Genomic DNA, 25,367 nt, shown 5'->3' on the forward strand with positions numbered 1-25,367 from the left:
AAAAGAATGTGTCCAAAACGGGTCTGATAGAAAAGGGTAAGAAGTTGGGTTTTTATAGGCGTTGGGAAGGAAGAGGCAGGTCCAATAGGGAAGCAGGTGGAAGTGAGGTCAGTAGGAGGGTGTGGTTTGGAGGGGAATGAGGAAGCTGGTTAGGGTTTAGCTCATCTTGCCTTCTGGTGCTCTGCAGAGGAAGGCATCAGGGCACATCGTCAGCCCCTGACTCACTGTTTTACGCCCAATTAAGCCCATCAACTGACTCCCATGCACATGTGTGTGACAATTGATTAATTAGTAATTGCACATGAAAAGTGCTTTGGGGTTGTATTCACTATAGAAAGTTGGTATATAAAATAAAACAACAATCTTTATATGATCTTTTAGCTATTGAACACATTTCAGTGTGTTCTGGGATGCTTACAAATAATTTTCTGTCCTCTGATGATGTGCCGGTTTCTCTGTACACAGAAACATGGGTATGGAATCGTATAATATTTTTAAGTGTGCTTCAGAAGATGTACCAAAATAGCTCAGAATTATTGTTTAAAATACAGTGTTTCTTTAAATAGAAACATGCCATTTATAGATGACTATTTGTAAGGTATAGCCTGAATTATCTGCTCCAAGTATTTTTCTGTTATTATGTAAAGGCCCAGCTTTGGTTGTAATCCATCTTTTTTATCAATTTTCTGCTCAGAGAGAATCAGAAAATAATTAGTCATTAGGCCCACATTTCCCCTGGAGAGCTCTCGTGCTTCATGATGCACATGCAGGCAGTTCAGGATGCTTGCTGGTCATTAGTTAATACTTCAGTTCCATTTGGTATGCCTGTGTGGCCTAAGTACCAGGGAAAACTCAGGCTTTCTCTTCCTGACCATTTGTGTAGATGCCACTGACTGAAAGGGAGGAGGGAAACTTTTCATTGATGTAATTTGATAATCCCATATGAACTTATCATTGGCAATTAGAGATTGTCTACTTACTTTATGAATTAGTATGTGTCACCTGACACCAACATCCTAAGATTGCTATGTAGTCAAGTGATAAGATACAGGTTCTAAATGTCAGGGTGAGCACTGTAAAAACAACACTTGTACATATATTTAGATTTTTTTTACTTTCTATCCATTTTGTAAACTTGCTTAACCCAAGTTTCCTGGCACCATCATGCAAAAGGTAAGAATCAAACCTGGATGGGAAGCCAGTGCATTAAAGGCTAATAAATGTAAATCAAATACCTTTTATGGTGTGCTATAGAAGTGACACCTGCTTCCAGGCATCACAACAAAAAAAATCCATTCAGATACAGTATAGGAGGAGAATCTACTAACTCCTCCGGTTTCCTCCCACAGTCCAAAGACATGCAGGTTAGGTGCATTGGCGATCCTAAATTGTCCCTAGTGTGTGCTTGGTCTGTGTGTGTGTGCCCTGCGGTGGGCTGGCGCCCTGCTCGGGGTTTGTTTCCTGCCTTGCGCCTTGTGTTGGCTGGGATTGGTTCCAGCAGACCCCCATGACCCTGTAGTTAGGATATAGCGGGTTGGGTAATGGATGGATGAATCTACTAACTCCAGATAGACAGCAACCAGGCACACCCTTGGTAGACCTGCATTAAATAATGACCTGGTTACTATCCATTTGGTGTTTCAGCTTTCTTCTCTGTGTCTGTAGGGACAGTCATAAAACCAAGTGTCATAACAACCTTTAGTTTGTGTTAGCAGTGACATGCTGAATAAATAATTTCTACCTTAGCAAGTCACCAGTATAGTTTCTGTATCCTCCATTTAACAGATTAAAGTGGCACAATGGATTGAGCAAAGTCTGTCCCCTTTTAATAAAGGAGGGAATCTTTTTTTGTCATTTCTTCACTAGTGCTGGATGAGTCTCACAAAGATAGCTCTGGTCTCTTTGCTGACTGTAAGTGAACTGCTGTTTTTTGGTTCTCATTCCCTTTTAAGCTTCTGTAGGACCCATGTGACTGGAAGGAACACTTCATCTTTCTTGGGTATGTCCAGACTGAGGCAAATCTGAGTCAGACCTGATAGCAGAACAAGTCTTGAAGCATCAGAAGTTTTACTCCCAGTTCCTTTGGTCTTCCCTGTGTATTCTGGCTTGAAGTTGACTTGAAATATGCTACAAGATAATCCTGGTTCCTCCAACAGAATAGTGTGTTAGATTAATTGGGGATAAATTGATGAGCATATGCTGTGCAATGAACAGATACCCTATGAAGGGTTAATTCCCAAATTGCAGCCAGTTCTGCTGAAAAAGTCTCTTATTGGATTAAGCAAGATAAAAAATATAATAAATATCAATGACATAAATTTATAAAGTGTCCTAAACATTATAGTATACCCAATGCTTTCCCCCAGCACCTGTTAGGAAATCTGTCTTTTGTGCTCACTATTGACCTTATTCTAATCACTTTGCAATACCTCATTGCACTTAAGAGGTTTCTTATATTCATGACATCAGAAAAGCTCACATCTTCAGTTCTTATTCCTTTTGACATTATATGTACATTGGACAGTCACTCCAACAGATGTCAGTTCTTTTCTGAATACACAATGGGAGGTCTGAAAATCAAGAGAACACCTTGTGAGAAGAATTTAGGAGTTATAGTGGACTCTATGCTATCAATTTTCAGACAGTGTTCAGAAACCATTAAGAAGGCTAACAGAATGTTCTATAACATGATGTGTGGAGTACAAGTCCAAGGAGGTTATGCTCAACCTTTATAATGCACTGGTGAGGCCTCATCTGGAGTACTGTGTGTAGTTTTGGTCTCAACCTAGTTGCTCTTCCCTAGCTCTGTTGTCCTAGACCTTGTCTAAGCATTTATACCTTTCCCACAGTCTGAAATATGATCATATAAGCTCCAAAGATGTGTAAATTCTGTTTTTTTGGTTCATCACTCACAGAAAGTAGAATGGTTACAAGAAACTGAACGTTTGGGTTCCTGCACACTCCTTCTTTCTGAGAATAGCCTGCCTCAGTTGTTTGTTGGTAGTCAGGAATCTGTCTCTCCCCCCATCAGCCAGCTTGCTTGGCAATATTAATCTGGGAAGTCCTGAAATAGATGCTAGTAACCCTGGTGACACTGGACATAATGTTGATCATTACCAAATAGGGCACTTCAGCACTATGCAACACTTGATTAATCTTGTCTTCCTGTCATTTTCATTCTGTCATTGAGATTCTCACTGTAAATAAAATTATGGGTATGAACAACCCGCACAGATCACAGTGGTACACTAAAAACTTTTGCCTGGTTGGAGAACAGAGGCAGGATACACAAAACAATTGGTGGAGGGTTCTTGGGGTGAAAAGAGTTTGATGTACATTTTCTTGTCACATATCAAACCTTCTTGTTTTAACCCATTAAAAATTTTTACTACAGTAATTTAAAGAATTGGAAACCACATTATAGCACTTTGTTCTGTGCGCTACTAAATAATACTATAAGAACAACTCAACTCAACAAGTCAATTTTTGATAATTTCTGAAATCTGATTATCCATTCATAAAACATATTTATATCCTATAAGATAGCACCATAAGCTGCTTATTGCACATATTATTACATAGCTGAAAATACATAAAGTATTAAACCCATCTAATTCAATTCAGAGTCTCAGGACAAAAGAGTCTACCCAAAAAGTACAAGGTACATCAGATGACCAGTCCATACTAGGGCTCACACTTGCATTCTCACTCACACTAGAGCCAGTTGTGAGTTCTGTATACTGTATTATGATATGTCATTTAGGAGAATTAATATCATTCACCCATTACAAAAATTATATTTTAGATATTGAGCTGGATAAATGTGGTAAATTTGCCCTTTGAGTAAAACAAGCAGTAGCAGAATGATCTAGTTATCATTGAGAACTTTGTGACAGAGTGTTTAGCTTACTGTACTACCTCTGCGCTCCACTGCATGCCTGAATGTTTAAATTCTCCCCACACTAGGGTTTTCTCACATCCCAATGATGTGCATGTAAGATTGAAAGATAACCCTAACTGGCCTGAAATGAGCATGTGAGGGGTGCGAGTTAGTGAAACCTCCTGTGGATTGCTTGATTCTTGTCTTATGTCTGATGTTTCAGGTATTCAGGTCTGATTCACTGTGCTTGGAACAAGCAGAAGGAATAATCATTTTTTGATAAAATTAGAATGAGCATTTGTGATGGACTGTTTTGTCCTACATTTTAGTATATGTGACTCTTAATTATCATAGGTTGAATGTGGGTGTATGAGTGAGTGTGCGTCGTTACGGCCTAGCGCCCTATCCAGGTTGGTTCCTACCATGTGCCAAATTGTTGCCAGGGCTCTGGACTCCATGACCTTGAAGTAGATCAGCATTTTTGAAAATGAATGGATGGATGAGTGGCTCAGAGTGAGGTGGAGCAAAGCTATAAAGAATTACATAATGTAATAACAAAGAAAAATCCAGGTGTACAATAGGGAGGAATTTAAATGTTACTGCTAAAAGAGGAAAATAGTGCGGATTATAAATGTGTTACATAGATTCCATTAAAAAAAATAGACGAGTGTTTAATTTGGAGCCTTACAAGGAAATGATGATTTTGTGAAGAAGCTTCAAATAAAATTGACATGTTCGTCATTCTCTTTATTTTCATTATCTACTTAACTTGCTTTTTCACTGGACTTTTTTATCATTTCTTTTTTTTAGACCAGACAGTGACTTCTAATTAAGAGTCGAAGATCAGCCAATATTCTTGGTAGCTCTCCTCACACATTTCTTTTTTTCCCTCAGAACACACCGGTGGGGACACCCATCTTTATCGTGAACGCCACAGATCAGGATCAAGGTACAGGTGGAAGTGTGCTGTTTTACCTTCAGCCCCCTTCTCCTTTCTTTGCCATTGATGGAGCTAGGGGTACCGTCACAGTGACCCGATCACTCGACTTTGAGACCACTCAAGCCTACCAGCTTACAGTCAATGCCACGGTGAGTACAACTTATACCAAAAAGACAGTTTAGTTAATAAAGCAGCAATAGCAGTTTGGAGGGTGAGAAATATGCTCAGAGATGGCTATTTAGTCCATTTTTACACAAGGAATAATTTCTCATATATAGTCTAATTTTTAGTAGTTGATTTACTGTACCTACAAAGATAATGGAAGATTCTGTTTTATCCCCTATAACCTAGAATGTTAATTGGATATTCTGATGTAACTTTACACATCGATAGACTAGAATGAATTAGCAAGCGGAAAGTTACGGAGACATAAAGTTTTCCGACCGTGAATGTAAATGTGAGCATAAGCATATAGAAACTTAAAGAAATGTTTCTAAGTGTTGAGTCTTAAACAGAAACATCATAAGCAAGAAGTTTATATTTGTGTGTGTATTATCAAGTTGTCTCTTGATTTTTGTGCGAACTGTTTAGCTCAAACTTTCAAAACAAAGAGTCTTAAGACCGTGGAATACCAGAACCTTTCCAGTAGATGAAGAATTTTGGAAACATGGCTATGCCATTAAAGATTAAACACATTTATCGAATATCGAGAGGGACCACTGAGAGATTGTAGGGCTCCGAAAAAAAAAATATTTACAGTATTCGCAACACCCAACTTTTGAGAGGTACAATCTGAAAAACGGATAAAGTTAACAAATATACTTCAAATGTTTGACCTTCTCCAACATTTTTATGCAGACTGTCCTTTTCACATGCCCTGCTTGTAACCTAAACTGGGGATAGGTAACAGTTACATTCATGTACATCTGAATCCTCTTAATATGTTTTATTTTTTTTATTATTTCTGTAGGATCAGGATAAGAATCGGCCTCTTTCAAGTTTAGCCAACCTGGCTATCACCATCACAGATGTGCAAGATATGGACCCAGTGTTCCTCAACCTGCCCTACAGCACCAATATCTATGAGAATTCTCCTCCAGTAAGTAAAATCTTCACTGGATATCTTGCCCCTAACTTTTTGAAGCATGGAAAGAACAGGATAGAATAAAAGCAGGCGAAAGAACACCAAGAAATATGCACGGGGAACATCTTTGGCAATCCTGCAATATCAGGATAGAATTCACCTATCCTTAAAAAAAAAATACACATTTTCAGCCCAGTTCCTCACTGCACGGCATATGAATATTCATTTTTCCTCTCCATTATTTGAGGACAAAACATTGATCCAACTCAATGCAACATATAAGAATGAATCTTCAATTTTCTATAGGTGCTAAAGTTTTGGCTGTTCCGCAAAGATTTCCCTTCTGTAAAGGGAATGTATCCTGTGACGGGATGCTGTCTCTCTCCCAGGGTTAGGGGTCTGCGAATGACCAAATTTCACCAGGAGTGGACCTTATTCCATTTAATAAAATGGAATTTTATCTATCTTTCAATAGATGGCGCATCACAAACATTAACACTGCCTTTACAAATCTCATACCAAATGGCATCTAACAGAGACATACACATTGCATGGTTGAATACTTAGATGTCTTAGATGGGTAGCACAGCATGTATCATTATAATACAATACCATATATGTTGCACTTTCCTCTTTCACTGATAGACATTATCTGTGTTTATTTGCTTCTCATTGCTTCTCAGACTTTTTCATCATTTTCTTGGGTTTAGTACTATTTCCAAGCACAAGGTAATGCCACCTCACTACAGTTTACTACAGCTAACCACATTGCATTTGGGTGTTTTAAAATGACTTATTATTCATGGTATTCATCCATAAATCCATTATCCAACCCGCTATATCCTAACTACAGGGTCACGGGGTCCGCGGGAGCCAATCCCAGCCAACAAAGGGCGCAAGGCAGGAAACAAACCCCAGGCAGGGCGCCAGCCCACCGCAGGGCACACACACACACACACACACCCACACACCACATTACCATGTAATTTTACAAAAAGAGTTAAACAGATAGGCATACATGTTTGTGAGCATTTTACTAGCCTTTGAGCTTCTAAGAAATTAGCAGAAAGTTCATTAAGACTCCTGCCAAAACAAACATTTTCTCTTCATTAAGTGAACTGCTGCCTCCACATTGCCAGGCTGACGTGACTCAGATCGAGTTTTTTGCCTTAATGTGACACAAATCTTATGTTTTTAGGACTGTGTGTGATCTTTTCAGATCAGATCTGAGTCATGTTCATATGTGGTCGTAGATCAGATACGTATCATACAAGAAGAATGAGAATGGTCAGATCAGAATTCTTGTGTTATTTACTTATTTATATATAGGAAAAGAGCTACAGGTGGTACATCTCCATGGTCCTTTCTTATACTCACACATTTCTTGGTGCAGCAATGCCAGCAATAGCTGTAAACAGAGCAAAAGCTAGCCTTCCGGCATTTTTATACCTTCTCAACATAATCACGTAGAGCTAATGGACTGTTTGCTGTCCTTCAGAGCAAACTAGCTACTAGTTTGTCCATTTTGTCGGTTTTTATTATTTTAATACTATGAGATGTCTCATTAATATGACTTTCTTTTGTTGGTGGTGATGCAGATGACTCAAGAACATACGTACCAATGTGTGCATTTCAGAGGACAGGTGCGTTCACATTAGTTAGATAAGGGTGACTTGTACTTATGAATGAGATCCATCAAGAGAGGCAAATCTGATCTGAGCTAAAAATTGGAATTGATTGGAATCAATGAAGCTTGCAATGTGAATGTAGCATAAGTGGAGTTTGGAATGCCTGGTAGAGCACTCCTAGGATGTGAAAAAGAAAATGAAAAGTCAGCTGGGAAGTTCAGTGACAAATCTCTGTTTCATGTTGCTTCCTTGTTTCACACTCCGAAAGGGGAGGTTTAATTCGAACACGCCGCCTTGATGGCAAGGAAACCCGGGGTTCAAGCAAAGTGGCCCAGCTACTTTTCAGGAGTCAGATTGACCTACAAGTGTTTCACGGTTACATCATTTTGCCACCAGAAGTATTTACAGAGCAGACATTAAAAGGGCCTGTTAGTCTGTCCCCCACGGAGCTTAGAGTTGCAAGACTGAAGTTTGTAAGAGCTCACTTAGGCAGAAGGATGTAGGAAGAGGAAGAGGCCAGTATTGTTTGATAAAAGCGTATGTGAGTAGCGCATACTGACGTTATACTGTGTATTTCTTGTATGCAACCAAGGGTTAGGCAGAGTCTCCATCTGTTTGGTTAGCCCAAAAGGGACATACCATTGCAATGTCTTTTGCTTTATCACCCTGCACAACTTTTCAGATTTTTTTTTCTTTATTCCTTTTGTTCAGTACTTTGTTTTTCCAACAAACCCATAATTTTGCACATTTCTTGACTCACTGACTCATGTCTGAGTAGCAGCTAATGATAATTAAATAAACAAACATGTCCCACAGTATCCTGTTTGTACTTTTAAAGTGTCTTTTCTTGCTATGAAAATTGAGTGTAGGCGAGCATAGAAAGAAACATCAAGAGGTTGCTTGAACTTTACACAATCTGTAATTTATACAGTTTCAATGGAAAAACTTTGTTCATGTATAACTGTTGAGCATCTGTGAATATGGTGACTTTAAAGAATTTGCTGATTGCATTTTCAAAATTACCATTTTCTTGTTCTGCTGTTCCTAAAGGACTGGATTTATGCTCAGCTCTGTAAGAAATCTCCAGAACTGTATTTTTCCCCAGTGTCCAGCTTGAGTAATGCCATTTGTATGCACAGCAAGATATCCTCCCTTAAACATCAGTGCTAATTTGAAATTATTGTAGAAATCTGCAGACTGTTGTGCTGTTTTAAATTTTGCCTGCATGTAGCAATATATTGAAAAAGTGATGTTTTTTTCTTATAAACACAAGAATAGAGAATAAGCAGAGGTGTTTTTTAAATTGATTTTAAAATCTCTGCATTAATAAATAACTGGTGGCCTGTAGCTTTGATCTGACAGCTCCTATTCCATGATTGCAAATGCCTATCCAAAGAAAGAGCAGAACCTTGACTTTTGGACGTGTTTGAAAGTGCACCTCAAATTGAATAATCGATTCATGTTATTGTAATCTATTTAACATTGTAAAATGAAGAAATTGGGTTTAATGCTACATCTGGGAACTCTTGAGGTTTCGGAGAAAAAATGTATATTTAAAATTGTGTGGATATAAAGATCACAAAAACAGAAAAAAGGTTTGGGGTAGCCACCCCGTATATTTGAAGAAGCAGGTTTTAGCAAAGAAATATGTCTTTACAGGTTGGAGTCCAATGCAGAACTGAGAAGAATAATGCAAATGGTGGTTATATAGGTGAACGAGAGGAAGTGATGTCTGAAGGGCCAGAACTGAAAGTGAAGTTAGAATAACTGGAACCAGAAATAATGTCATCTGACTCGGGTAGAATTTCCTTCAGGCTGATCTGCAAAGGAAAGAGTGAAAGGGTTAGTGAACACTGTCATCCCCGGGTGCAGCGTGTAATTGCAATCGTTTCGAGCCCTGTGTGACAGTTTTTATTTTTTGATTCTCTGCCCACGTAAAATGTTTTAGCTATTCAATTACCACCGGAATCCCTACCAAATTTTGTTTCCCTTGATCACCCTGTTTTTCCCAACATACACACGGAAAATCGTATGTCTTTATCAGCCCAGTTACTGCCCGCTGATAGCCGCCTTTGGTTTGCAAATGTGTCAGTTAGTGGCACTCATCCGTACCCCATTCAGGCAGCCATTTGCCCCCTCTGACACACTCTGAGTTTATCATCACCAGCCCGAAACCCTTCTCTCTTACAGCTCAAGTCTGCATTGAAGATTTTAAAGAGCAAAGACTTGTAAGGAATTCTATAGGTAATGATAAATCATTGTTTGAAATGCGATACATTTAATGTGTGTTCATTTCTACATTGATCTGTGTAAATGTACCACGAAACACGAAATGTTAGGTCTTGTAGATACAAAGCAAATGTATATGTTTATTGTTTTAAATATAACCGCTTCAACGTGAGTGTTTCTTTCTGACAGTCGCACTTCCGCAATGTCAACTGGCACATAGACCTAAACTGCTGTTTAGCATTAACTTCTACAACTAACAAACCTACACAGTCCGTTACTCAACAAAAAGGTATTTATTATATCTAATATGACCGCTGGAATATGAAACAGACACAAACACACATGTATGAAAACATCTTTATTTGGAAACACTATTTAAACTTCCCCATCTGTACACCATTCAGCAACATGTCATTTGAACAGTTTTTTTATTCAGTTTTAATGAAACTTGTTTCACTTTTCTCGTCATGCTTTTTGAAAAAGTGTTTATTTTAAATTCTATGTCTTAATTTGAAAACAATATTTGTACTTCACATTCACAGTAATAAAACAATTTGGCTATCATCCACGAATAAAACCGAATAAAAAGAAATTGTTCAAATGATATGTCGCTGTGAATGTGTAAAGACTGTGAGGTGCAAATATCGGTTGTTACAAAATAAAGATGTTCGCATTTGTGTGTGTGCTTTTGTGTTTTATTTTCAAACAGAAATATTTCATATAATAAAACATGCATTTGATCTGAGTCTGTAACAGTCTGTGTAAATGTACAGTACTTGTACAAGTTAGTGCAATAAAGATAAATTGTTTATGAGTGCCATTATAATTTCCCTAACGCAACATTAGCTCTCTTTTATTTATGTCTCTTTTGTTCATTTCTGATTGCTTTATTTATGTTGATTAAGCACATCATTCTTTATTTTTGTTTTATCTGTTTGTGTAAGCTGCCTTTGTTATGTGCCATGTGCTTTGTGGGTGGTTCCCGAAAAGGCGGGGCCACCTGTCAATCACCAACAAGAATCTCCCCCCACACTATAAATCCAGAGGGTCTTCCACAGATCCTGGTAGCTTGTTCTGAATGTGCTTAAGAGTGTTGAGTTCTTGTGTTTTTGCTGTGCATGTGCTTAACGATTTGATGGATTTTTGATTCAACTGTTCTTGGGTTTTCTTGGGACTCTGTTTCTTGATTGCCCTCGTCTAAGTTCTCAGAGTTACAGAACATATTTCTAGTGAAGAACAAATATTTTTTATATGTCGATTCTTTGTTTTCCCTTGTTACTAGCTGGGTTTGACGGTTTCTCCCTTTAGTGGGCCTTTTTGAAATACATAATGCAACTCTTTGGTGCTTGGAACTTCTAGTCATAAAAATCACATCCTCTTCATATTGTGTGCTGAACAATCTTCTGTACTTATTATTCATCCATGGCATTAATCTTACTGATTACACCACCTTCTTAGACCTGATTATCAACTATGATAAGATGACTTACATTGAACAGGTTTCCCTTCTGATACAGTAGTGCCTGAACAACACTCTCTTCTTTAATGTTACCAAAATCAAGTAGCAGTTCATAGACATCAGGATGTAAGTGGTATACTCTACATTAGTATGGATGAACAGGAATTTCACACTATCAGACAGACAAACACACAGATATTATATTAGCCAGACAGGTCTTATGGGGCAGCTAGAGTTTCTTAGGCCTTTTTCCTTTTAATTTTATTTTGCTCTCTGTTTCATTGTCCCAAATGGTTGCCAGTTAGGGCAGCACAAAAAGGTATCCCATGACAAAATCATAAAGTTGAGTTGAGATTTTAGACAGTTGTTCTACATTCTTTGAATCTGTGTGTTGAAATTGCATCTGTCAAGAATAAATGTATACACTGTTGAACAGAGCTGGTTAAGAATAGATAGCAAAAGTAGCCAAGAGAGAACTTGGTGGAGAGAGAAGAATGGGCAAGAAACAGAAATGGAGCACCACCATTGCTCCCCTTATCTGCACGAGTCTCTGTCTGCTACCTTAACAAAAGAAGAGAAGCTGTGTTTTTCTCCCTGTACAATCTTTTTAATTTAGATAACAATAGTCAGCTTTTTATATTAATGGTCAATATGTAGTAGTAGTGTGTTGTACTGTGGGTCCTGAGTTGCATCGAAAGCTTGCATTTTGTAATCTGTTCAGTTAGTCAATAAAAGTTGTCATTTTGCTTGACTTCTCATTGGTCAATATGTACAAACTCATTTACGCTAGTCATACTGTATAAAGAAACTTTCAATTGCAACATCAAATATAAGAAACATACTTTGTCATGAGCTATACATTTAAATCTGTTATATACATTCCCATTTACAAATGTGGACATGGAAAAAAAGTGCTTTATACCTTCTGGTTTAGCATTTCCTGAAAATCTAACTTAACTTTTTTTTCACAGGATCCACACACACCATATTCCATGATGGCAACTATAACATATGTAGAATGTTTTCATGCAAAGTGCTTTGCAAGAAGTAAACGAAAGAATTATAGTTCAAGTGCAAATTTTACATAAATAAATACACGCATAAATGAACAATATAAATAGGTTAACAAATCGCAAATAAAAATGCAAGTCTCCAGTGTAATTACATATAACACAAAATACTATCAAATCCACTTGCAGTTTTTAATGTCTTAAAAAGTTATAATGGTAAAATCCAGAGCCCAGTGCTATGTCCAGAAGGCAAGGAGAAGAGGAAAACAAAAACTTCATCTGGTGGATTGCTGAAGAAGATCCACTAAGAGTTCTAAATCTAACAGGCCATCCAGAAACCCCCCTACCCTGGGCATTCCACAATACATAAATGCCATATTTCATGGTTTGGGGGCTGGTATTGTTCTCAGCTAGCATAAGGTGCAAGGCAGGAACTAACCCTGGACAGGGAGCCAGCATAAATTAGATAAGTTAATAATTAGAAGTTTGAGGCAGCAGCTCTCATCAGTAGTTACATAATTCACATTCATCACAACATCAAAGGTGTCTGCAGAGTATTTTGACCAGGTGGCAGTGGCGCATGATGCCACCACAGAAATGTGGGAAAAGAAAACAGAGAGAAGTAGTAAAAAAAAAAATCAGTATATATTAAAGTAGCTCTAATAATCTATTTTAAATGACACACTAAAAAAAACAAAGTATTAAAAGGTCTTCTGAAGTAGTATAGACATTTATTACATCTGTGATAACACAATCCTTTTCTAAATTTGCAGTCTGAAACCTCACATATACAATGTAATGAACATAAAATGTAACATTTAAATTTACATTTTATATCGGTTAAAACACTAATATAAAAATGTCATCCTCCTAACATTATAAACCATCATTTAAACATGCCTTATATGTTCAAGAAGGTTTTTAACATGCATGCTAATTACTTAGGCTATTTATTGGCACAAACTATTTGATTACTATATGTGTATATGCACAATAAATTTAGGAACAAATTATGCATAATTCATTAATTATGATCTCTGGCAGGAGTCATCTCTTCCTTGTGTGTGGTTCAGTGCTGCCTACACCATGTACAGGTACAGTGATCAAGAGTACTGTCTCACTGAAGAGGTGAACAAGACCAGATGGTTTCTAGAACCTTCCCAGAGCTGTTTCAGACAATATCCATGCAATTAGATTTTTTTTTCTCCTGAGGATCTCTCACTCACATTATGTTCTGTGCCATGTGTCTCTTCTTCCTATTTTAACTGTGATGCTATGTATGTGAGAATTAATACAGCCCATTTCAGATAGTTTACTGTCCATGGTGCTGATACTGAATCTTTTATTTTATTTTGTTTGTTGATCCGAACTCTCCACAGTGCAGGTTGCTGATCACTTATATGCAATGAGGTCAGAAAAGAACAGATTACCAAGGACTAATAAAGGTTTTTAAGACAAGTGAGCCCAAGAAAGCCACTGTTTTTAATTTGTATTAGACTTTTCTAAGGCTTGAAAATAAAGTGGTCATAAGTTTCACCAGGCTGCTTTCCACAAGGGATCCTTCACCCATCACTTACTCTCCATCTGACAATACCAGCCTTATCTCATAATAAGTCTAGTGCCTCAGAACAGCTTTTTAGCACTTCATTTTTGCAGAGGAGTATGTGAACTTTATGCTGCAGGACCAGGGTTACAGTCCCCTTCTGGACAAAGCATGATAGGGCCATAAATTGTCTGTAATTGGGGGAGTCGGCCTGTCTCGCTTGCTGAGCAGCAGTGGCTGTAGTGGAGAAACACAATTACAGTGCTGTGATTTATTTTGCTCTGGCAGACTGGCTGCCACAACCACAGTACACTTGCAAAGGTCACACAAGCAGGGATTTATGGCTAATGCCTTTCAGGCTGGAGTGTAAATTTGCTTAAAGTGCAAATTTGTTGCCCCCTGGGATCATTTATATTAACGTTGAGAGTAAACAAAGGAAATGGCAATGCTTTTCAAGCGAAAGCCCAAACTGTCTGTCAGTCTTAGGTGAAATTATTTGAACTTAAAATTAACGTACAGTGTCATCTTTGTGATTTTGTGAAACTCGTTTGATGGTTTTTGTTGTTCCTGGTTTCAGCTATGATGATCTACATCTTGGTCTCTCTCTCTTACTTCCTTGCCAAGTTTACTTCTTTTCTTTGAGTTATGTCTCAAAGAGTTTCTCTGTTTTATGGCTCTCAAGTTTATCTACCATAGAGTCCTCAGATTAAAAAAAAACAAAAAAACTTACTTCCATGGCAGGTATTTCCAAGAAATGACAGTGCCTTAACAATGAAATACTTTACCAGTTTGCTCCCTTGCAGCCAATGTAGTTCTGTTTACATGATTTTTTTTATCTGTGCAAGTCGCTAATGCACACATGGGTAGTCAAGAAAACAATTCTAGAGTCCCATTGAGTCCCCTTTTCCTATCTTTAGACTCTCTTGTTTTTTATTATCTTAAGATAAATTGCTTGTAGTTAAACAGTTCCTAGTTATCAGTATCCATATTTTAAATAGTTTAGCAACAGTTGGCACAGTTGTTAGCAATCCTGCCTCAGAGCTTCATCAGTTTCTGATCAGATCATTGTTGAGTGCTGTTTGTATGAACTCCCTATGTCTGTGTAACATTTTACTGGTTACTGCACATATTGAAAATACTCAAGTTAAGATCATTATAACTTCTAATTTTGCTTGCTGTGAGCATGTGTACAGATCTGTGTGAGTGTTTCCCTCATAGGGTCTATTGTACCATCTATGGTTGAATCCTGCTTTGTGTCCCATGCTGTTGGGAAAGGCTGCAGCAACACACAAGCCTCTGCTGGAAAGAGGTGGTTCATAAAAAGGTTAGGTGGGTGAAATACGATTTACGAGAAATTAACTATTTTCTGACTTTTTCAGAATGGCCCTTTCCAGTGCTACAAAAATCTTTTAAAGCTGAACTGGGAAACCTGTAATATTTCTCCAATATGTCCTCCCTTGTTCCATTACTCTCTCTCCCTCTATGTGTTTCTACTGTCAAGGTTATGTTTTTGTATTGTGATGGGGATTGCCAAGTCATGTTGACTATATTAATACTGCAGCTCAATTATAATTTTTTCACTCCTATGTGGCACAGATTTGAACTTTATAGAGAAGTGTAAGCAGTCAAAAACCACATGGAATCAGAACTTTTCATATCTGATTTAGCCAATTTTCTTATGTGGTGCTAAGTACAGTACAAACATATGTAAATTGCATGTGACCTGAATTTCAACCTTTGAATAGGAAATTTTAACTACCATATACTGTATACTTGTGTTTAAGTTCTCCCACTGATAAGTCAGGGCTTGATTTTACCGTTTAATTTCTGGTATTTTATAATGTCGTTTGTATAAGTCAAATGTGGAAAACTCACGTTATTGGTCCAAGAGATTATAATATGCTAACGGCCACCAGAGAGAGTAACCACCGAGCACACTACCTTTTTTTTCTATGTATTGTGCCTACGTCACCACACGTTAATACCCGAACTATTCTGAAGCGATGTTTGCACTCTTTTATATTTTTTGTATCTCACACCCTCATCGTAAAAGTATCCCTTATCTACGATGGAGCGTTCAATCAGAAGAAAATATGAAGCTGGTTTTAAATTAAAAGTTGTTGAAATGGCGATAGAAATTAGTAACTGCGCTGCTGTAACAAAATTCAATGTGTCTGAGAAACTGGTGCACGATTGGAGGAAAGAAGAAGATGGAAAAAAAAAACAATTAAGTGTCATATTTTTGAACGGACATATATATAAGTCGGGGTCTGATTTTATGATCGATTTTTTGGGTTTCAAGACCCAACTTATATGCGAGTATATACTGTATGGTATCTTACTTCACTGTTAATGTGGCCTTTGTTGTATGTCCGTGGATGGATTACAGTATAGACAAGGTGTGCCAATGGAAAGGGAGGTGCCAGACTTAACATGACTGTAGAGTTACTGTTGCCAGCCAAAGCTGCCCAGTTTGTACATGTTTTTTGATGGAAATGGCACACTTCAGGTGAACATTTTTCTGACAAAGTTTTGTGGACAGATTTTGTCATAATATTAAATGTCATCCTAAACATTCTAAAATTGCTCTACTACTGTTTTACACACGAACCCTCCAAATTTCACAAACACCTGTCTTGTCACCTCTCTTGTGTTCACAGGTTTCTGTGTACAGATAGGCAGGGATAATTGCACTAAAAGCATTAGCTATAATTTTTCATTTTTGTTTTCTCTTCATTGCTGCCATGAATTGATAAATTCTTAGATGCCTTGCACAGAAAATGGTTTAAAGAATCATAGCAATGAGTATGTTGTTGGTATTCATGTTGGCCTACTAGGGCACATCTGTCTGGTGAATTTTATTTTGTTCATTTTGTGCATTTGAGTCACCTTCAGGATAGATATATGTACACAATCATATCAGATCATATTAGATTTAAATTGCTTATAAGATTATGTTGAATAGTCAAATAAAAAAAAATGAATATGAACCAAAACTTGGATTCGACTCTTAGACAACTTTTAGTTGTAGTGTGGACATAGCCGAAGAGACTTGATGTGTAGGCTTTGCTTCAGTTCCATCACTAGAACAGTATGACCTTAATACTGTCATGGAAAAATTCAGGTGTGAGGTTTCACAATGAAGCTGCTATTATTTGTTCTTCCTAATTGTTCCTTATCTTAAGGAAAAATATCCAATAACCCACATAGTGCTGCAGATGAGAAGCAAAGCATACAGCAGGTGATGCTTCTTCGTTCTGTCTGACTTGAAAAACTAGGTCACTGTTTATATGCCAGCAAGTAAACAGAGCTGTAAATGATCCCTTATGTGGAGATAACACTTTGTTCCTGATTTATCATTCCAACCCAATATAGGAAACATGCAATTGCAAGTTGAGATGCTTCTAAGAGGTTTTTTGCTCTTACTCTTAAAAGCAGGTAAACTTATAAAAGTAGATCATAATAAAATTCGTAAAAAATATAAATACTATGACTTATTGATGGCTGCAGCTTTAGTTATTTTAGCATAAGCAAAAAAGAGTATGGGTTCCTCAACAATAAGCAAATATGTGGGTATGTTTGGATTCCTTGAATTTCTCCTTATCAGGAATAAAGCCACTAAATCAAGCAAACACAAAGAAAAGTGTGCATGAAGTTTTAAAATAAACAGAACAAAACAAATCCTGCCCTCTTACCTCTCATCTCTTTTTCTGCAATCGTCCAGCATTTGCTCCTTTCTTTTTTCCTGTCATGGAGGTTACATCTCAGCTCATTGGTCTCCATATAAGAGGCATCCTTACATAGCTGGCCAGTACCTTCAAGGCCAAAACTATTAATGCCAAATAAATTTTTCACACTGACATTCACTTCAATGCATTAACGTTTATAATGCATTCACTCATACAGAGCTCACTTTATATGAATATACACTTTTACATCTGATGAAATTTGCAACACGAATAATGCACGCAAAGCAATAGTAAGCTAGCATAGTAACAGAATGATGCCAAAGGTACTGGACATACTTACTTACTGACCAGTAGAACTGTTGCATTGGCTGGTTCTTTTACACCTACACTGCAGAAGTCACACGTACACATGTGGATAATAAGAACACATCTAATTAAGCTAAACTGTTGAGATTTACCAAGGAGACTTACTGACCTCTTTTGCCTTTTATTAAATTCAGTTTCTACTAGTTTTACCTCTTACGGTACAATTGAAGCAGATACAAGATGAAATGTGAAAGTCATCCTATTAACCATCTCCTCAATGATAACCTTAGGCTCTGTACAGAAAGATCACAAATTTACCCCTGGTTTTAACATTCTGTTAAAATCAGTGGGCATCTTTGCCTGCAATTTCAGAATGTATTTTGGCTTCAGTAAATACACACTGCTCTGTCTCAATGGAAGGAAAAACCAATAATATCAGTCAAAAGCATACATTCTACTCAATGGCCAGTAGTCTGAGAAGCTAGTATATAATCAGTTCTAAGATAAAAGAATCTGTCAAAATCAATGAGAAATAATTAACACTTGAACCTCAAATTGGAGTATTCCCAAAGATTGAAGAAGATTTTGGCTACCACATTAAATTCCTGAAATATAATTAAGGTAATGAATGCATACTGTATACCATTCCAGTAATGACTTACAGTTTCATATTAATCAATTGGAGGTCAACTGACATCCACCTTGCACACACAATAGCCAAAGATGAAGTAAAGAGGGTACAGTATACCAGAACTGCTAGTAAAGAAGGGCATGAGAAGACTCTTTCAAAGATCATCATCAAATATGTCCTATTTCTGACAAGAAGAAAGGATGATGCTATCATAAACCCGACTTAACAAAGTCCAGATATTCCATTCAAAACATCTGTCAGGTATTCTTCTCCAAACTTAATCTGAATTACAACCAAATATTAGAGGAGACAGCTAGTGTACATGTAAGACATGACAATTAACTGACCATACCTGGAAGAAGAAACCAGTGCACAGGTAGGTTCAAGTCTACATTAGAAAATCACAAGTTGATAACCAGAGGCCATTCATCTGAACGAAGCTACACTTAGTGTATTATTTTCTTCTACAGGAATATCAGAAAGTGAAAAGTATTACATACAATACATAATTAAATTATCAGGAGAAGATAGTTTGAGTCACCAATGTGAAAAAACGATTTCAGTGTGTGACGATGCAGGTCCTGCTCCATGCTACCCCTTCCAGTTTTGGGAGCCTCTTGAACCTGCCATCATCAATAGTCATGACTGGGATGAGCTGGACAAAAGGAGGACACCACTTGAAGCAAGGGGAAGGTGCAAAAGTGTACAGTGCTTTTATTAAAATACAAATCAAGACTAAACAGTGTCCAAAAAGAACGTGCAGTGCTTCAACTATCAAAAATCTAATCCATTACAATGGGTGAACATTGAGGTTAAAAATCCAATCAATAATAAAAACAAGGTTAAAATATTGTCAGGAACAGTCCTTTTTTTCCACACTGAGACTTAGGTCCCCAACGGCCAGGGCACTCATGCTGGGGCTCTCCCCACCAAGCCTCCTGCTACCTTCCACGGCGAGCTGTCTAAACTCCTGGTCACTCCCGCTCCCCAAAACAGCTCAGTGGAAGTGACACATTCTGACTGCCCTGGAGTGTCGACCATACACTCCTTACAGGGGCTCTCCTCCCAGCTGTCTGCCTTCTCTCCAACGAGCCTGTTCCCTTTTGCTCGCACACTCCCACACCGGCTCTTTACTCCTCCTGCCTCAATTCTTCTTTTAAACTCTGTTCTTTCTTTCTCCCCACCTCTCTTCCCCTTTTAAAATGGGGACGTGGCACAGGTGACATGGAGAATAGCAGCTCCCTGCATCAATTACAGCCACAGGCGAATCCACACCTGTGCACCTAAGTGCGGGACCTCCCGCATCATTCACGGGAACTGCTCCTGCCACGCTACCACGCCCCCTTCCTACTTAAAGCCACGAGTGCGGCAATTATTTATTTAAAATGGTGTCAATCATTCGCAGACCTCACTTTACCACAGTGTTTTTGAAACATTTATTTTATTTAGCAGTTTGTGCATCCTTTTTATAGCATTTAGTATTTTTGACCTTTGGCTTTACTTTTGTATTTTTTCAAGTGTTTTTGATTTTAGTTCATGTTTGGAAATACCCGTTTTTGTGACCTTCTGGTTGTTGTTGTTTATTGATTTTTGATTTGGCCTCTCTATCAGCTGCTATTCTATGTATGAACTCTTTGTGGATTTGTCTGTTGGATTACAGACTTGTTTAAATAAACTATATTTTCTTCTTTGCCATTCCCGCTTCATCAAAAGCTGCAATTTAATTTTGATGCATGCAGTCATCTTTGCTTTACAGAGTAGTGCTTTGAGCAGAAAATTAATGGCCTGCTCTTGCCTGCTGAAGAGATAGCACAAGACTGGCACACTGTATGCACTTATGCCTGACAGATTAATCTTCAAATATGTCCTAAGTATTTACAGTGCAAAGATATAATTTACAACTATCCAAAATACCTAACTTAACTACTTACCCCATATAACCTTATATAACTTTTTAGAGGCCTGAGGTTTCACTATCCCAGTGTCACACTGCTCAAATCTGCAATTGCATGCCAATCTCTGTAGCTTTTTGTAGCTCTGTTGAAATCTCCATGGGTATACTAAAAATGCTCCATAAAGAATGTTAAACATATTTACGAAGACTACTGAGTTCTGTATTAATCAGTTACCCTTTGACTCATGCATAGATGATCTTAGTTAAGGCATCTGTAATCACAACCTGATTACAAATTGACACGTGCAGCAATTTCGGCACATATAAGAAACATGGTTTGAAATAATATTTTCCTTTTTAGGAAATACAATATTGACCAAACTCTTTTGCAGCAAAATTCTTTTTCTTGTTGTTCTTTAGGTTTCAGTTGGAAAGTTTTTTCAACGCTGCACATTTTTAACTGTGAATCATGAAAACTCATACCATCTGTATGAATCTCTCTTTTTGGACTTTTTCTTCTCCAGTATTGATTCTGTGATATTTTCATAAAGAAATATCTGCACCGAATGTGTCTGATTTAGGTTTTCTGCCTTATCCTGAAATCTCCTAATTTCCATGAATCTCTCATACTTCCTTGTTCCATGCAGCTGACTTTTTTCATTCATTTCCTTACCCAAGGTTTGAATGCCTCCAGTTGTTAAATGCCTTGATAGGCTCCTTCTCCAACTCGTATAGCACCCGCCTCCTAACTATTAATATCATCACCTTCAGATTTTACTTTAGATCACTTCATAAGCGTTCCTTCATTTTAGAAATTGCCTTTGTCTATTGGTATTTTTTTTATTTCTCAGGTGTCGCAGCTGTTTAAAGGAGAGCTGGTTGGTTTTGTGTATTTTTTCCTTCATCCTTTATAAACCCATCTTGTTTTTTGACAGAGTAGACTCCCTGCTTTAATGCCATTCTATATTTTGTATGTGATAACCTATGTAATCACAGTTTTCACACTTTTGCAAAATATATAATGGATCACAGGAGTCAAATCAAATCAAATTGTATTTGTCACATACAAATCATACATAAAGATCAATATGTAGCGAAATGCTTAGTTATTCAACTCCAATGCCTGTGCCTTTAAGTAGAATATAAAATTACCATAAAATAATACATGACTTTACTAATATCAAAAATCATTCATATAATTTTTAAATATGTGATAAATAATAATTAAATAAATAACTTTAATAACTTAATATAAGAGAGTTAACAATAGGCTATTTCTAGACACTTTTTCAAGATGCAGAAGCTCCTCCAGTCTCTCTGAACTGGTCTTCAGGCAGCAAGTAGCATTTGACTGACCACAGCACAGAAAAGAGGCCGCTGTTGAGATGACTGGTGTCTTCGTATCATTGATAATTTTCTGGTCCAGTATCGCTTAGTATAGATGTAATGGAAGTTAGGGATTCCACACTCAGTGATGTGTTCACTTGACAGCATGACATTCTGTAGAACCTTGTGGTCTTGCTGTGTGGTGTTCCCAAAGAGGTAATAATCCTGCCTGTCAGGATACTTTCAGTAGTGGATGTTTAAATGCACATTAGAAATTCGGAACTCAGCTTAAAGTTGTACTCCCTCTGTGCATACAGCAGAGGACTTTGAACGCAGCTCTGTGAAGCGCCTATATTGAGAGTGAGGGATAATGTAGGCCACCCACTCGAAAGCACCTTTGGTCCGCCTGTCAGGAAGTTAAAAATCCAGCTACACAATGAAGTGCTTGGACGCAGGACCTTGAGCTTGGTGATGAGTTTAAAGGGGATTATTGTGTTAAATGCAGAACTGTAATTTTAAATAGTATTCACACATGATTCCCTCTCTTGTAGTCCAGATGGGCCAGTAATATACATTATGATGGATCAATGACGGTATTCTCTGTTGATGTCCTGGAATGATCATCTTCAAACTGTAATGGATGCAGTTCTTTTAGCAGAGAAGAGCATATATGATTTTTGACTAACCTCTTAAAACATTTTATTGCTATAGGCGTTAGAGACAATAGTTATTCAGATAGGTTGGACTTGCTTTCTTAGATAAAGGGACAATGGTGGATTGTTAAGGAGAGATTAAATATTACTATGAACACTGGTGCAGGCTGGTCAGCACAGATCTTCTTGGATGCCCTCACTCTCCTGAATGTTCTCCTTATATTGTGCCCTGACAAAGTCAGCACTGTTTCCTCACTGAGTGGTTCTCCTGCCACAGATGTGTTGGACCGTTGGGTGGTATTAGCAGCGTTCAAATCAAAGCGTGTGTAGAAATGATTAAGTTCCTTTGCCAGAATGATGTTAGCACTCACCGTGGTGGGAGTAGTTGTTTTATAGTCCAATATTAACTGCAGACCTTGCCACTTGTGCCTAGGATTGGACTACTCAAATTCCTCTTTCACTTTTTCCCCATATCACTGCTTTGTGGCTTTCACAGTTCTCCTGAGATTGTACTTTGCAATTGTTCATATTCCCAGACACAAGCCCTGAGATGTATGCAGTGGTGCGTGCGTAAATCGCATCATGATTGATTTTATTCATCCGTGGTTTCTGGTTTGAGTAAGTCCTGATGATGACTTTTGGTGCTATTTCATTTACAAAATATCCAATGCAGCAAGCCACAACTTCCGAAAATACATTAATGTCATCATCAGAGCCACCCCTGAACATTTCGTTGTCAGTAATATTCAACAAGTCCTGAATGGTATGTCCAACTTGACCAGAGCTACTTGCTTTAACTTTTGTTTATATCTGGGAATAAGAGAGATGGCAGCTTGGTCAGATTTGTTCAACAGCTTCAGCTTTTATGCTTTGTAACCATCTTTAAATGGAGTACAGCAGATATGCCAGTGTCATGTTCACTCTGGTAGAACGTGTAATGTGTTGATAAAAGTCTAGCATTTCCTTTTTGAGACTAGCCATGTTGAAATCACAAGTTGCAATGAGAGCAGCGTTCAGGTTATCATTCTGGTGACGACAGAGTGTGTCATACTGTTGCTGGGCAGTGTCAGCATCTGGTTGAGATGGAATATAGACAGCCAATGACCAAAGTAAACTCCCAAGGGAGATGAAATGGTCTGAATGTAATCATCAGGAGCTCCAGATCGGGTGAGCAGTAGCATAATAAACTGCCACACCAATTGTTGTTAACCATGAAGCACATACCTCCACCTTTCGATTTGCTGGACCACTCTGTTCTGCCCATACTGTAAGAAGAGAGAGATTCAGCAAGCAGAATCACAAGACGGAGTTAGCCATGTCTCTCTGAGACAAAAGCTTTTGCGTCCGAAATGTTTCACTGGAACTTTATCCTTGCTCTGATGTCATCTAGCTTGTTTTCCAGTGAATAGACTTTGGCTAGTAGGAGACTGAGCAGTATTAGTCGGTGTGCGTAGGCTCTCAGCCTGTTTTACACTCTGGCATGTTTCCCTCTGTGTTACTTTTGGGTGCATCTTCTGTTGCAGTTGCCATTTTTTCGAAGATTGTCACTCAGCCAACCTGAGTCTGCGAATATGGAGTCAGAAGGCTGGTGTGAAATGCAGTCTGATCAGAGTGAGCAGAACAGCTTACTGTACTCAGCAGCCCTATCTTATTACCTTGATTTACAGCGGATACCCCTTTTTTAAAACGCATTCACTACTCAGACGTGCAAAATCAAACCTAGTTGATTTGGGAAGGAAAAAATAGTTTACAGTTTGCTTCCATTAAAGCAGATTGTGTTTTCACAGTCATTTCAGTAAGTGATGAACACTTATGGATTTCTATTGCAATTTTAGGACTTTTAAGTGCTACAGCAGCACTAAAATAACATATTCTACGACATCTTTATTAACTGAAATATGTTGTCACAGGTGGCTGGGGGTGGTACCCGGCCGGGATGCATGGAGGACCGGAGTAGGGCTTATGCCTCCCCAAGACCACGTGGGGGCGACCGCCCTGGTGCCTTTGGGGACCACGAGAACTGAGCTTGGAAGCTCAACCTTATAGGGGCCCGTGGTCACCACCAGGGGGTGCCCCAATGCCTTTGGAATCCTGGCCCTCAGCATTTCCGCCACACCCGGAAGTGCTGGGGGGGAAGAAGACCAGGGACACCCGGAGTGCTTCTGGGTGCGCAGCCGGTACTTCCGCCACACTGGGGAGTGCCAGCAGAAGCTAATCGGGAGGCACCTGGAGCACGTCCGAGTGGGAATAAAAGGGGCCGCCTCCCTCCATTCGTTGGCTGGAGTTGGGAGGACGAGAGACGAGGTCTTGGTGGAGAGGAGTGGAGACGGCCTGAAGGAAGAAGAGGCATTGGTTGAGGGCCTGGACTTTTGGGGAGTTTGGGGGTTGTGTGTGTACTTGTGTAAATAGTAGAGGTGTAATAAACATGTTGTGGGTGATTTAAACATGTCTACCTGTCTGTGTCCGGGCCATCATCCACAATGTACAAACCTAGATTTATTAACATATTTATTTTTAGTTATTTATTACTAAATTTATATCTTCTGTAATACCATGTTAGGTGTTCTTTGAAAAAGATATTGTGCTGCCTGATGTTGCTAAATTCTTTCTACATCATTGCAAGCACATGTCATGAACTTCCACTATTTCTATCCCTTTGTTGTTGAGATTCCTTTTCTTTGTTATGCATTGGACCATTACCCTTAAAATGGAGGTGAAGCATTTTAGGGAGCCATAGCATTAGTAGCATAATTTAGAGAAGAATCTACAAATACAAGCACAAATAAAATGAAAGCTACAATATGTTGTAGTTAAAGGTTGTGTTTTATTATACAACTTTTCCAGTGACTTTCAGTTGTAACAATCAGAACAATCATTTACATAATCTTAATGAGTTGGAGGCAGTCAGTCAGTAGTCATGCAACCACAAAGCCAGTCGCATATTGTGGCATGCTCAGAGATTCAGTCCAAGTAGACCGTGACTCACTCCGACAAAACCAAGCGGGTGGGCTCTGTATGCATGAGAGCTGAAAACCAATGAATGCTCATCTGGATGTACAGGGTAGTCCAGATCTAATTATGTAGATCCAGATCGT

At 38.3% G+C, this 25,367-nt stretch overlaps 1 protein-coding gene across 7 annotated transcripts in view; it reads left to right on the forward strand.

The window, feature by feature from the left end:
- The window catches only part of cdh23 (cadherin-related 23), a 1,363,918-nt gene that overhangs the window by 590,303 nt on the left and 748,248 nt on the right, over nucleotides 1–25,367 (forward strand). For all 7 annotated transcript variants that reach the window (XM_039768795.1, XM_039768746.1, XM_039768764.1 and 4 more), the window contains exons 7-8: nucleotides 4,775–4,969; nucleotides 5,791–5,919. In XM_039768795.1, the coding sequence (XP_039624729.1) occupies nucleotides 4,775–4,969; nucleotides 5,791–5,919 (324 nt within the window). The remainder of the gene's footprint in view (nucleotides 1–4,774; nucleotides 4,970–5,790; nucleotides 5,920–25,367) is intronic.

This window comes from Polypterus senegalus, chromosome 1 (genome assembly GCF_016835505.1).
Source record: "Polypterus senegalus isolate Bchr_013 chromosome 1, ASM1683550v1, whole genome shotgun sequence".
NCBI lineage: Eukaryota > Metazoa > Chordata > Cladistia > Polypteriformes > Polypteridae > Polypterus > Polypterus senegalus.